Below are 13,356 nucleotides of genomic sequence, written 5' to 3'. Positions count from 1 at the left end.
ATATTTGAGTAGTAGTGTTCGATCTATAATTATACAAAAAAAATACAAACTTTAGATGAAAAAATGGAATAAGATAAAGAGTACTTGTCCTTTGAATTTTATTTTAAAAATTAAAAATTAGTACTCAAAAATAAAATAAACCGTAAATATAAAATACCAACCACTTGTATTATCATGCCGTCTATTATTACTTTTCAAAAGGCACTTGTATTTGGTAATGGAATTGGCATAGAAATTGTATCAACTTCCTTGTCAAATCCTCTCACAATGATTTGCAGGTGTCCCTTTCTTAGTAAATGCATGTTAGAACCAAAAGATAGCAAGATGCAGAAAAAAGGATCGACAACAGTGAGGAATATTTATAAGTGGAGCAGTTATTTAATTTCCTCACGATTGCAGCAGTTATTTAATGGGTTAATGACTTTTTTTGTTAATTATAAACAAAAATGTATTATTACTATTTTGTCCATAAATTTGATTTGTAAAATAAATTATTTGAGGGTAAATGGTGTCTATAAAAATTGGACACCAAACTCTGGTATTGGCTTTATATATTGGTATAGATATGCTGAATAAGTGAATAAAACTATGCTTGGTTTTTTTTGAATAACCAAGTTACCAACTAATTTTCTAATTTAATCTATGCAAAGAGAGATCCAGAGGAACAAACGCTTTTCATTTTCCAACTGATAAAGGCAAATCACATTAAACACAACTATAAAAAAAAATGTGACACAACAAACTTGTGTTTAATTCGGCAAAGAAGCCAGAATGGCTATACACACATTATAAAATTTCCTTAGTTAAGTCAAATCCATCATCAACTATAAATCAATGTTTAGAGTTTACATGTGCAAGGGGTCAGCATTCAGCAATCCTCAAAAATACCATGGTATGAAAAACTTGGTCATGCAGATCCTCTTTCAGCAACAACACTCACCAGCAGAACTTCTTCTTCTACTAAATAACATCATCAAAATGAAGGAAATAAGGAAATAGAACTATCAGAAAAATCATGTGGAAAAAGAAACTATATGATTTAACTGTGTTCTAAAAAGATTTTAGACAACTCACCCTTAGCCTAGCTTCTTCTTGGCTGTCAATGTAAGCTAGCAGTTCTTCTTGCCTCATTAGAGCTTTATACAGAGCCTAATACATAGTGCAAGAGCATTACTTAGGTGAGGAAACTAGGGGCCAAAAAAGTAGTATTCATCAAATCGACAACCATATCACTATGACATTTTCAAAATGCATACGAACATAAATAGCTAGATTACAAAGAAAAAAAAAAGATGATGATGACAATGAAATATTCGCACGAAGAGAACAAATGCACAATGGCGAGTATGCAATAAGCAATTCAAATAAGTCACCGTTTAAGTGACAGTAAGGAAATGAAAACCTAAAAAGAATAAAAGCTTCCGCAACATACTTGGCATTACTTGAATATTAGTATAACCACAAATAAATATTCACCACACTTCCTTGAGAATAATCCGGCACTAGTATGCTCCACAGCAAAGAATCTAGCATAATATAGGCTGCATAGCAAGTATATTGCAGTAAAATAAAGGTTAAACTTCAAGTCTTCTAACTTTGGTCCCTAATCTTGATATCCACTATCAGAAGAAGAAAAGCCAAGCAGGACTTCAAACTTCGGTTCATAATAGTAAATAGCAATAGTCTAACATGTAAGAAACATAATATTTGAATAGATCAATGTGACAAAGAACACAACAAATTCACTAACAAATGAAGGATAGTGAATTTATCTTTTTTCATTATTACGATGGAATAAAAAAGCAATAGCTTCACATTTCTATGATGCCATAAAAAGGGTACAAACCTCAACCTTTAGTCATAAACACAAACAACAACAACCATCGCAAAAGCTGAATTCCAATAACATTATATATAACAAAAATAAATTAAAAAAAAACACCAATCCCAAATAGAATAAAAATTAGAGAATACCAGAAACTTAAACCATTAACTATACCTTATTACAGCACTTCATTGCTACTGTACGAAGCACTCTCATCATATACCTACAATATTAGCAATATAATATCATTAGTACTAGCTAATAAGCAGCAATTAAAACTTAGTCATACGTCATTGGTAAAAATACTTACCAATGAGTCATCTTCAATGTTCATGTGATCATCGGAGTCATTATCAAATGTGTCATTTCCACGGCCTTCTAACTGTGAAATTCCACGACGAACACGACAAGTTGTTCGATTGTGGCCCTCCATGCCACATTGTCCACATCGATGTTTTCTTTTATTGGACTGAGAAGCCCCCCTTTTGTCCTACATTTTCCTGGGTCCCTTGGCATGCTATGTCTGAGATCATTGGTTGCGAGCCCAGCTCCAGAAGCATCCACTTGCACACTGATGACTTGCGTCATCTACCCTTCTTTCTTGCATAAAGAAGACCATAAAAGAGCATAAATCTCATTTGATCAGTACAATTCATGCCTTATTTGACGAATATTATGGTACACTATTTTGAGATGAGTTGTGCTGAATTTTAGGTAAAAAAGACATCAAAAATGGGTAGAAGACAAATAACAAGCTGGACGTGTGAAACTGGCGTGCCACTTGGAGCAAACGCCATAAAAATACACTGGCGTGGCACGCCAGGAGCTCGGCGTGGCACGCCAGCACTAAAGTCCAGAGAAGAAGTCCAAGCATACATATGGGCGTGGCACGCCAGGGACTGGGCATGGCACACTAGTACAAAATTCCTGAGAGCAAAATGGAGGACACAAAAGGGGCGTGGCACGCCAGGTTGGGCGTGGCACGCCTGACCCATCAACTACTATGGGCATGCCACTTGAGCAAAGGGGTGTGGCACTCCAACTCACCATCTCAGGAAGAACCTCCACTATGGCGTGGTACTTGGTGTCGAAGGCGTGGCACGCCAGCTCCAAGAAGTCACTTGTGCGTGCCACTTGAGAGCCCAGGCATGGCACGCCAAGCTTGAAGAGTGCACAAATGCATGGGCGTGCCACTTGAGCAGCATGGCGTGGCACGCTGGTACAATAATTCAGAGAAGGAGGTGAAGGCAACTAAAGACTGGGCGTGCCACTTGAAGTTGAAGGCGTGGCACGCCAACCTCTCAATCTCACTTAGGCGTGCCACTTGGTATCGAAGGCGTGACACGCCAACCCAAGCATCTCACTATGGAGTGCCACTTGAAGCTGAGCCATGGCACGCCAACCACTGGAATCAAGGCAAGATTATGGGCGTGGCACGCCAGCCTTCAGGCGTGGCACGTTGGTACAAGTTTCCAAAGAGGATGAAGGAGGCCAATTACATGGGGTGTGCCACTTGGTATCCAAGGCGTGGCACGCCATTCACCATTCTCCACTTAGGTGTGCCACTTGAGCAACCAGTCGTGGCACGCCAGTGTCATTCAGAGGACAAAGAAGCATTGGGGCATGCCACTTGAGTTCGTGGCGTGGCACGCCAAACAGAGGAACCACTCACTCACAAAGGGGCGTGGCACGCTAGACCCTAGGCATGCCATGCTAGTCGGACTTTCCAGAAAAGCTTAGCCAAGCATAGAGCAAGGTCTGGCGTGCCACGCCAAGTTCAAGTTTCTAGAGGCAAAGAAAAGTGGAAAAAGACAAAGGGCGTGCCACTTGAGTTCGAAGGCGTGGCACGCCAAGGTTGATAGAGAGATGAGCGTGCCACCTGAAGGATTGGGCGTGGCACGCCAAGCTAGAAATGAAGGGCACGTGACACGCCAGTAAAGTGCTAGCCATACGCCAGCTGAGAAGTTACGCTTATTGAGTATTGTCTTTTCCCTCCAAAATGTAATTTTCCCTTTTCACTTTTGTAATTCTTTTATTTTACTAGGAGTAGTATAAATACCCCCAAGGAGTACTAAAAAAGGGGGTTAAGCAGTCAGTTTTAGATCCACTTTTACACTTCACTTTTGAGTTCTTTTTGACCTATGAGTAGCTAACTTCCCTCTCATTGAGAGAGGGAGCTCTGTTGTACTTGATGGATTGATAATAGTGAAATTCTTCTTCTCTTCATCTTCTCTTTGATTTGCTAGAAGGAATTTTGTTCTTAATGCTTAGTGTTCAATTATCTTGGGAAAGAGATTGAATGCAATTGGGTTTCATGGGAACCTTGGGAAAGGAAACATGAAAACATGCTTGAAATCCCTTCTCACACTTGAGTAAAATCTGGGTTTTGGTGTTTGGATACGTGACATATAATCCTCCCTCTACCTGGACCTATAAGGGTGTGTGGTATAATCAGGGACCAAACATATCTCTCTTCATAAGCAATTAGACCAAGGAATTGGCTATTGATCAAGATCTGAAAGATTGAGTCACCAAGGGATTGGGGCTCAATCAATCATGATTGCCAAGAGGTCAATGAGTTACATGATTGAAGAGAATATAAGCTAGATTTGATCCAAAGAGACAACATCTCCCAATCTCAATGAACTTCCCCATTCTTATCCATCCATTTCTTTACAGCTTAATTTTTACATTCAGTAATTCCCCACTCCCATTTACGTTCAAGTCATTTATGATTCAGCACTCTACATTTTGCAATTTCCGTTTCTGCACTTTATTACTTTTCTTTATATTCTAGTCATTTACATTTATGTCATTTACAATTCTGCACTTCACAATCTTATTGATCCACTTGACTAATTCATCAACCAATTAAAACTGCTTGAATTTGCCAATCTCTGTGGATACGATCCCACTCCACTATGGGCTATTACCTGGCGATAATTTTGGTGCGCTTGCCAAAAGAACTAATTCACTAATTTTTGAATGGGGTGTGAATTAGAACTCATCACACACCATCTCTTACAATATCTGCATCATTGACCAATTCTTTTGTGCAGTATCTTCCTCCTTAAATTGTTTCAACAAATTCATAGCCATTTCCCGTGTAAAGATAAATCTCTCGTTATCTCGGCAAGCAAAGTTGGCTAGTTGTCTAAACCAATCCATCAAACAACCGTATTGACTTAGCATCAAAGAATCCCAATGAAGCCCGTCCGCATTTTGCAAACCTACTTTGGCAGTCTTGGTCCACTGAGGCAAGACTAATGACCTTGGCAACTCCTCTATATCTTCATGCACCAAGACGCAAACTATTCATTCACAAGGTATACCAAATGATTCCATTCTCATACATGAACAATTGAATTCCATCTCATTGTCACAACAGAATACACACCACATCTCATTTGACATTCGGTCCAAATCGATAGAGTAAATCACATAAGAGCCAGTTTGCCTCATATTTATTACCTTCATTGATGCAACCCGTACAAGGATTGGTTGGAACATATGAAATATTGATAAGGTGTTAACATTGGCAGCACTCCTCTCTAACTGTTGAAAATAGGTTTGCATACTGGGTCTCTCATTCATAGAGGCGAGGTCAGCCTAGACCTCTTTCCACCTTATATGGTCGATACAACAATTAAAGTGTTGAATGAACTCAACCAGATTGTACCTAGAGTTGACATACTTTGCAATAATTGAGTTTAATCCCTCGTACCGAGAAGTAGTCCGAAAACCAGCAAAAAACTTCTCTCTTATATGTGCAGTTGCCCATGAATGTCTCTTTTTATACATATCTAGGACCCAATTCTTATTTTCGACACCAAATCTCTCAACCATTTCAAACCACTTTTGACGAAATACATCAATTTCATAGTCGCCTAGCATACACTTTTTAAACATGGAGGTAAACAGGGGCTTGCCAATGTTACTTGTTGCATTGCGAATCAGATGCCATGCACATAATCTATGATGTGCATTAGGAAAATCTTTCTCAATGGTGAACTTCATTGATAGATCACCATCTGTGATCACCGAAACATGTGCTTTCTCATTCATTGCCACCTTCAGTTGTTGTAGCAACCACCTATATGTGTTTTTTTTCTCATCGCAAATTAAAGCAGCAGCAAAGATAATTGTTTGATTGTGATGATTGACACCAGAAAATACCACCAGTGGACACATATATTTATTCCTCTTATCGATAGCATCAAAAGCTGGCACATCGCCAAATAATGAGTAGTCTGTCCTCCTGAGACCATCGCACCAAAATAAATTGCGCAAAGTACCATCGACATCCATGTGATGATTAAAATAGAGAGAAGGGTCATTTGTTGCTTGATCTTTTAGATACTTCAAAGCTGCATATGCATCACCGGGTAATTGGCAGATCTGCTTTGCTATTTTATTGTACATGTCCCTTTGCGTGAAAGAAAGATACTCGTAGCCACCTGCCTAATTTGCTAATGCCCGATATATCTGCCCAACACTAATCCCACCCTTTTTCATGTTAACCATGTAGCCAATATCAGCCTCAGACATGAATCTATGCCCAGGGAGCAATCCAGTCAACCGAGGATCCAGAAGCGGATGATTGTGTTCATAAGAAAAATAAGAAATAAACCAACGACCACTAGGTGCATCTACACAAATCTCCATCATTGCACTGCAGCCACACCTTGTCTCGGGTGTAGGTTTTCTCTTAAGGTTTCCAATGCTGTAATTATTTTGCGGTCTAAATCCTTCATGATGACATACAAAATTCTTCAACTTAAGTATGCCTGCACGACTCTTCGTAGTCCTGTTCTTCCGAGCACTAAAGACTCTTGTCCTTGCATATCTATTGTAGAACTCAAATGCAATGTCGACATTAGAAAAGTGAAAATGACATACATTTTCATCCCTGATGTTCCAAAATTCAATAATCCTAATGTCTTCGAGTGAGTCAATATTATACCCTGCATCAAAGCCCACATAATCGAACATTGGTTCCACATTTGTGTCGTCCTCATCCATATAATCCACGTCAACTTCCTCATGTTTTTCTTCCTCCTGCTCATACTGATTATATGATGTATGCTCGCTATTAACCCCTTCATGAGAAAATTCTTGACCCATAACTTCCTAAATACCAATACACAATTCAAAATGAAACTAAATTTTGTATATAAATTGCCAAACATGAGAAGAACAAATTATTTAGTAAAACATAGACCAAATAGTAATAGTAGAAGAACTATTGAACTTGATATCGTCCGCACACCAAGTACCAGCCATCACAAGTCACGATCTTTTAAAATTAAAATCAATCCAATAGTGTCAATCTTAGGAATCATGGAGTTGGACACGAGTTTCATTTATTGTATTAAGGGGGGAAATGAAGAAGCATGAATCCAAAATCTAATGGTGGAACTAGAAGAGTAAAAATAGAAAAAGCATGTAAGTCATTTTGTGAGCTTCCTTTTGTGTTTTGCCACTGCAATTGGAGTTCTTGAAATGGCTTGCGTCTTTGTTGTCTTGTTCTTAATCAAGAGCCAGCAGAGTTCTAGCATAGATCCACATGGCCATTATCTTGCAATAGAGGGATTTAGAAAATTTAGCTATTCTGAGCTAAAAAAGGCGACAAAAGGATTCAGCCAAGAGAGTGGAAGGGGTGCAGGAGGCATTGTATACAAAGCTATTCTGTCAGATCAAAGAATTACTGCTGTAAAGAAACTCAATAATGCGATGCAATGAGAAGGTGAATTACTTGTAAAGATTGCTATTATCTTGCTTCTTTTTTAGTTTTTCTTTACTTAATTTAATTCCATAAAACTACACCCAAATTACTTGTAAATATTGCAAACTTAAAAGGTAGAGATAGAATAGAAACATGTAATATAAAAGAAGCAGGACAAAATAAATACAAAATAGTAGTGTCATAAGACAATATTAAACAAATTGAAAAAAGAAACACCAGGCAAATTGACATGATTTAACCAATATATATATATATGTGTGTGTGTGTGTGTGTGTGTGTGTGTGTGTGTGTGTGTGTGTGTGTGTGTGTGTGTGTGTGTGTGTGTGTGTGTGTGTGTGTGTGTGTGTGTGTGTGTGTGTGTGTGTGTGTGTGTGTGTGTGTGTGTGTGTGTGTGTGTGTGCACTGACAAGTTACAAGAACATAAGAAAAATACCTACTTGTAACATAGGATGGTAGTGAAGTCACAAGATATGGAAGCTGTGATATGTTTAAGAACTAATAACCAGAGCAGAAATGAACTAGATATGTCACATATATGGTATACAATAAATCAAGTGCTACTTCATCCTAACCTTTTGATGTTATCAAATAGTGATATGCTAGAGTGAAGACTCAAAGAGTCCAGATAAAGTATGATTGGCCCTGATTTATCACCTTTATCTGGGATACAAATAATGATCAAGCTCCAATGAAGACTGAATACATAAAACATTAGAAGAAAAAGAATCCAGAAAAGAGAGAATGGACAAGAGAGATTAAAATATAACAATAAAACACTACTTTAGAGACTTGATACAAAAATCAAGGAGATTCCACGTCCAAAAATTGTGGAGGGAATAAAGAACACAATGAATTTTGATCATTAGCATTTGCAAATGCATGTTATACATTAATTACATACACATGACCCCAAAATAGAAAAAGATATAAAAAGACTAGTATTCCTCTAAACAAATGAATCTGTTGTATACCAGTACAAATGAACAAAATTTTACAACGCCTCTTACTGACAGGTTGTGGACTTCTGGCACAAGTGTAAGATGAAAAATCCAAATGAGAAATCAAGACAAGTGTGCTAAAAGAGACCTATTAAGAGCTTATTCCCGTTTGTCCTCCTCCTTCTTTGACTCGTTATCTACATCCAAGTGTGCGTCCCTTCCAACATTCTTTTCTTGCTAGACCATACTTAGTTCACCACCTTGACCTTCATGCTTTCCCTTTGTTAAAGACTGAGCTTCTTCATCATCTGATTCTTCTCCCACTTCCTCTGAATATGCATACCTATCAATAGTAAACAGAGGGAAATCAAACATAATAATCGAGTCTACTCTCTAAAGTAAATTAATCACCAAGATTTAATTGGGGAAGGCTACAAACGTAAAGAGACAGGGAAACAGATTATCAGCAAAGCATTTGCTATGCAACCGAAAAACTGGAGAACATACAGAAGTAGGGTGCGGCGGTGGCGGAGGCGTGTTGTGGTGGCGGAAGCAGGTTGCGGCGGCAGAAGCAAGTCGCAGCGGCAGAAGCAGGCGTAGGCAATTTGCAGCAGAGGAAGAGGATGAGAATGGGAGGGATTGAAGTTGGATGAAACCCTAGCTGCTTCTCTTCTCTGAATGCCTCTGTATCTGAAATAAAGAAGAAAGGGGAGGGCAAAGTTAGAGTTTTCCAAGACCTCTAAGGGGAGGGGAGAGTGAGGCCAGAGTTAGGGAAGGAAATTGCTTTAATCTGGTTGATGCTCTCCAAGAACTCTAATCTCTCTCAGTTTCTCGTACCCAAAAAAAGGAAAGGGAAAAAAGTTAAAAACCAATAATTTGAGGGGTCAAAATGTAATTAATAAATTTTACAAAAAAGGTATATTTTGTAATTATTTTGTTGCAGGTTAATGATACTCCTATAAAAATGTGGGAGTAAGGAATCCATGGCCTAAAGTTTAAAATTTTAGTAGTTTAAAGTTTAGTTTTATATGATTGAATTTAAAAAATTGAGAGTTTTAGTTAATCTTATCAACTAAAAGAAAATTTATTATATTATCTCTAATTTTTAAATTAGAGTACTTATTTGAAAACTAATTAATAAATTGATAAATAAATAATGTTCTTGAAATAATTTTATTAAGTTAAATTAATTTAGTTTTAAATTACTAATCTACCCTCTCATTGTTATCATAATACCAAAATAAATCCTAATTCCTAAATTAAACCCTAATTTTAACCCAACACATCCACACAGTTAACCTCCCTCTAACTTAGCCATCACTGCCACACACACACAAAAAACAGGGTAAAACAAAAGAGGGGAGAGGAAGAAGAAAGAGAAGGGGAGGAGGAGGGGACGGTGCTGACGGAGCTGAGAGCCATCGCGCCGTTGCTGTCTAAGGGTAGTGGGGAGTGAGACGCGAGCCAGTGACGTGAGCAAGAGGAGTAGGAGCGCGCGCTGTCATCATCGTCGCCGCCGTCTCTGTTAGAAACCACCGTTGCTGATAGGGCTTGCTATGGGAGCTTCATCGTCGCCGTCACCGTTGGTTGAGGCCACCGTCGAGCTATACGCCACTACTGGAGCTCACCAGAACTGCTTGGGTTTGTTGCCACTTCTTCTGCTTCGGTTCAGACCGCATCGCCATGATTCTGGTCAATGGATATGGCGCTATTGTCATAGGAGCTACTGCTGCTCTGTTCCATCGTTCCTCCTTAGTTACAGTAAGTTTTTTTATTCTGAAACCCTCGTTGTTAGTGTTCTACTATGAGTTGTTGAGAATTTTGTGATGTTAATGTCTTAGGGTTGAGTTACCATAGTTGTATGCTATGTTTGTGCTGTCACTATTGCGGGGAGTCCTCAGAATTGCTAGAACTGCAACTGTAAGCCGTGTTCGATGATGTGGCTACCGCAGGAATGGTCAAAATTTCTGTTACTGCTGTGAAATAAAAATAAAAGAGAGTTTGTCACGTAGTTGAGTCGTGATTGAGGTAAGGATTTTTACTTAAATTTATTTTATTTCAAGAAATTGTCAAAAATTGATATCATTGTGAAGAATATATTTTTAGTGAGAGTGTGAGTCTTATAAATTAAATTGGACTATTTTGAAGAAATGGAATAAAATTGATAACGGATTAAAAAGGAATTAAATGCTCCAAAAATAAAATTAATTAGTAATATTGCTTGAAACCTCTTGGTGGGTGGATTAGGATCTGAACAACTTGTTTACTGTCCTAATGTGTGAAAGTTTAATAACTTACAGATAATTAAAGTTAACAAGCCAGGAATATTCATGTTGAGAATGGTTGGGTATTTGAAATAGTTGAGAAGGATTTGAGAGTGGTTTGATTCAGATGGAACTCTTAAAGGGTGAAAATATCTGAATTTTACGAAAGATTTTGCCAAAATTTTTATAACAGTTTGAACGAAATTAGAATAATAAAGAACATAAGAATTATTGTTTCTTCTATAAAAATTAGATATGTTTATGGAGTTTAATTTGATTAATACTGATTAAAGGGTCATGCTTTTGAGAATTTTTAGTGAATTTAAGGTAATGGGTGATTAAAATAAGCTTAACATGGGGGTTTGGGTTAGTTTGATAACTTTGTTAAATCAAACGAGCTTTATTTGGTTGAATTAACTTGTGAAGTTGTTTGGTAGATTAACTTATTTGAATTGATTAATAAGAAAAAGTATCTATAAGTAATTAAAGTTAATTTGAAAAAGAAGTGTAATTGATTAAAGATTTCAAAAGTTAATTAATTATCAACTTAAGAGTTATGGAAATATAAAGTGTGAATATGAGGTTTATGGTATAACAGATTGATTCAAACTAAAGTTTCTGATGATGATTGTTAAAAGATAGATTTTTTGGACATTGAGTGATTGATTATTATGTTGGGTTACTTTAGTATGGCTATGTCCAAGAGAATGGAGAATCTGAGTTGATATTGTATTTAAGGTTGGGAAATGGTAGAATATATGGTATGAGGTTGGTTGAATTTTAGAGAACTTTAAATGGTGGTTATGTCTATATTTTAGGGGAGGTTATTTTAAAATTTTTCTAAGATTTAAACAGGAGTACATAGCACAAATTTTAATAAGATTTAAATATTAAATTCCTAAGAGTCTTGATTTTGTGCTTTCTTTTAGAGTTGTGACTTTGGTTGGTATTTATGTTATGTTGGAGTTATTTAAATTAAGATTTTTGGTAAAATTTGAGAAATAAATATCTTATTGAAATTGAGAAATGTGACTTTGATTGAGATTCTTGTGGTAATATAATTATTAAGATTAAGGTTTTGGTGAGACTTGAAGAATAAAGATTTTTTTATGTTTTTAAAATTTTGCAAAATACTAAATAATTAATTAACAACTAATAAATAAATTAAATGAGATAAAAAAGATTAGAGATTTAATATTTATAATTTGGAGAAATAAAAATATTTAGGGTGTAAATTCAAACGCTTATTTTAAAGGTTTTGGCCTGAAATTGGGCCAACGGGTTAAAACAAGTGAGCCGGGTCCAAGTGGGCCCAAGACCCATATATATACCCACACTTAACACAAATTTCAGCACTTCCTCTCCCATTTTATGAGCAAGATTCGAAATTGAGAGAAGAGAAAAGAGAGGAGAGAAAACCCTAGCCATCCTCACCTTCAATCCATCATAACTTTTTCTACGAAACTCTAATTGACGGGTCGTTTACGGCCATGCAAAGTTTGTCTCCTACTCTTTAAATCAATTCAAATAGTTTTGTGAGTAATTCGAAATTCTAGCTCCAATTTCTCATTCAAAGCTGAAATCGTATTTTTGATTTGGGTATTGATGATTTTTGGTAATTTTGATGTTACAGTGATTTTCTAACTTATGTTCTTGGTGGTATCCATCACTAAATTCAGTGGGTAAAAAGTAAGGAACTCTTTTTTCCTCTTGGTTCATGATTTTATGAAAATTCTAATTTTTAATATTGTGCCAAATTGTATAATATGGTGTTAGATTGAGTAATTGAGAGTTTGATTTGGTAAAATTTTGGAAAGAAAAGCCTGAAAGCATGGAATTGTGACATTAAGGTACAGGTAATAGTTTTAAGTAGGCATTACGTAAGGTTATGTGAAAACCTAGGTTACTTGCCCCTAGGATAAGTTGAATGAAATTGATTGTTGATATGCTTGAATAACAGTTAGTATGAGTATTGAGTTAGTTGACATGTTTTGGCATGAAATTGAGAGTGAAAATAATGAGTTTTTAATGAATTGAGAAGTGCTATATGATATTGTTGCAAATGGATATTGTGATATATGTTGGTGCTATGTTACATTAAAACGAATATGCTTGTTGAAGTTTTAACTGAGAATTAGATTTATGAATATTGCGATTTGTAAAAATTGGGTCGGAGGCCGTGATAGGGTGAGAAAATCTCCTATGTGGTAATTGAGGTAAGTGGTGTGAAATGTTGTATGAGAATGTGATATTTGATGATGATTGGTTGTGAATATTGTTTGTATGAGTGTGTATGTTGAGGTTGTCTTGAGAAATTGATTGAACAGGTGTTAAATGATTAGAAAGGGTAGAGAATTGATAAATGTATATTGAGGGAGTTTAAAAGTGGTATTCGAATGGTTTTGAACTAAATTGGAATTGGAATTGGTGAAAATGGTTATGCAAAAATTTTTGGATAAAAATGAATTTTTGACGAAATTCGACTGGCCATAGCATGGACCTTGGACCTCTAAATTCTGTGGAATTTGTTTTAAATAAAAATTGGATTTGTCTATTTTATGACATTTGAAAAATAGGAAGAAA

The 13,356-nt window shown here is 36.5% G+C and overlaps 1 protein-coding gene and 1 long non-coding RNA gene across 2 annotated transcripts; both read right to left on the bottom strand.

Moving 5' to 3' along the window:
* Positions 1–655: 655 nt before the first annotated feature.
* On the bottom strand, positions 656–1,184 carry LOC140174226 (uncharacterized). Its single transcript, XR_011863479.1, has 2 exons — positions 1,075–1,184; positions 656–957 (listed from the first exon to the last, which is right to left on the bottom strand). It is a non-coding gene; the product is annotated as an uncharacterized lncRNA (long non-coding RNA).
* A 3,795-nt stretch (positions 1,185–4,979) lies between these two features.
* Positions 4,980–6,247, bottom strand: LOC140174346 (protein FAR1-RELATED SEQUENCE 5-like). Its single transcript, XM_072198789.1, has 2 exons — positions 5,505–6,247; positions 4,980–5,115 (listed from the first exon to the last, which is right to left on the bottom strand). Exons 1-2 carry the CDS (start codon positions 6,245–6,247, stop codon positions 4,980–4,982), a joined length of 879 nt encoding a protein of 292 aa, XP_072054890.1.
* Between the last annotated feature and the right edge of the window lie 7,109 nt (positions 6,248–13,356).

Source organism: Arachis hypogaea, chromosome 7, assembly GCF_003086295.3.
Source record: "Arachis hypogaea cultivar Tifrunner chromosome 7, arahy.Tifrunner.gnm2.J5K5, whole genome shotgun sequence".
Taxonomy (NCBI): domain Eukaryota; kingdom Viridiplantae; phylum Streptophyta; class Magnoliopsida; order Fabales; family Fabaceae; genus Arachis; species Arachis hypogaea.
This window is presented reverse-complemented; position numbering and strand designations above follow the sequence as displayed.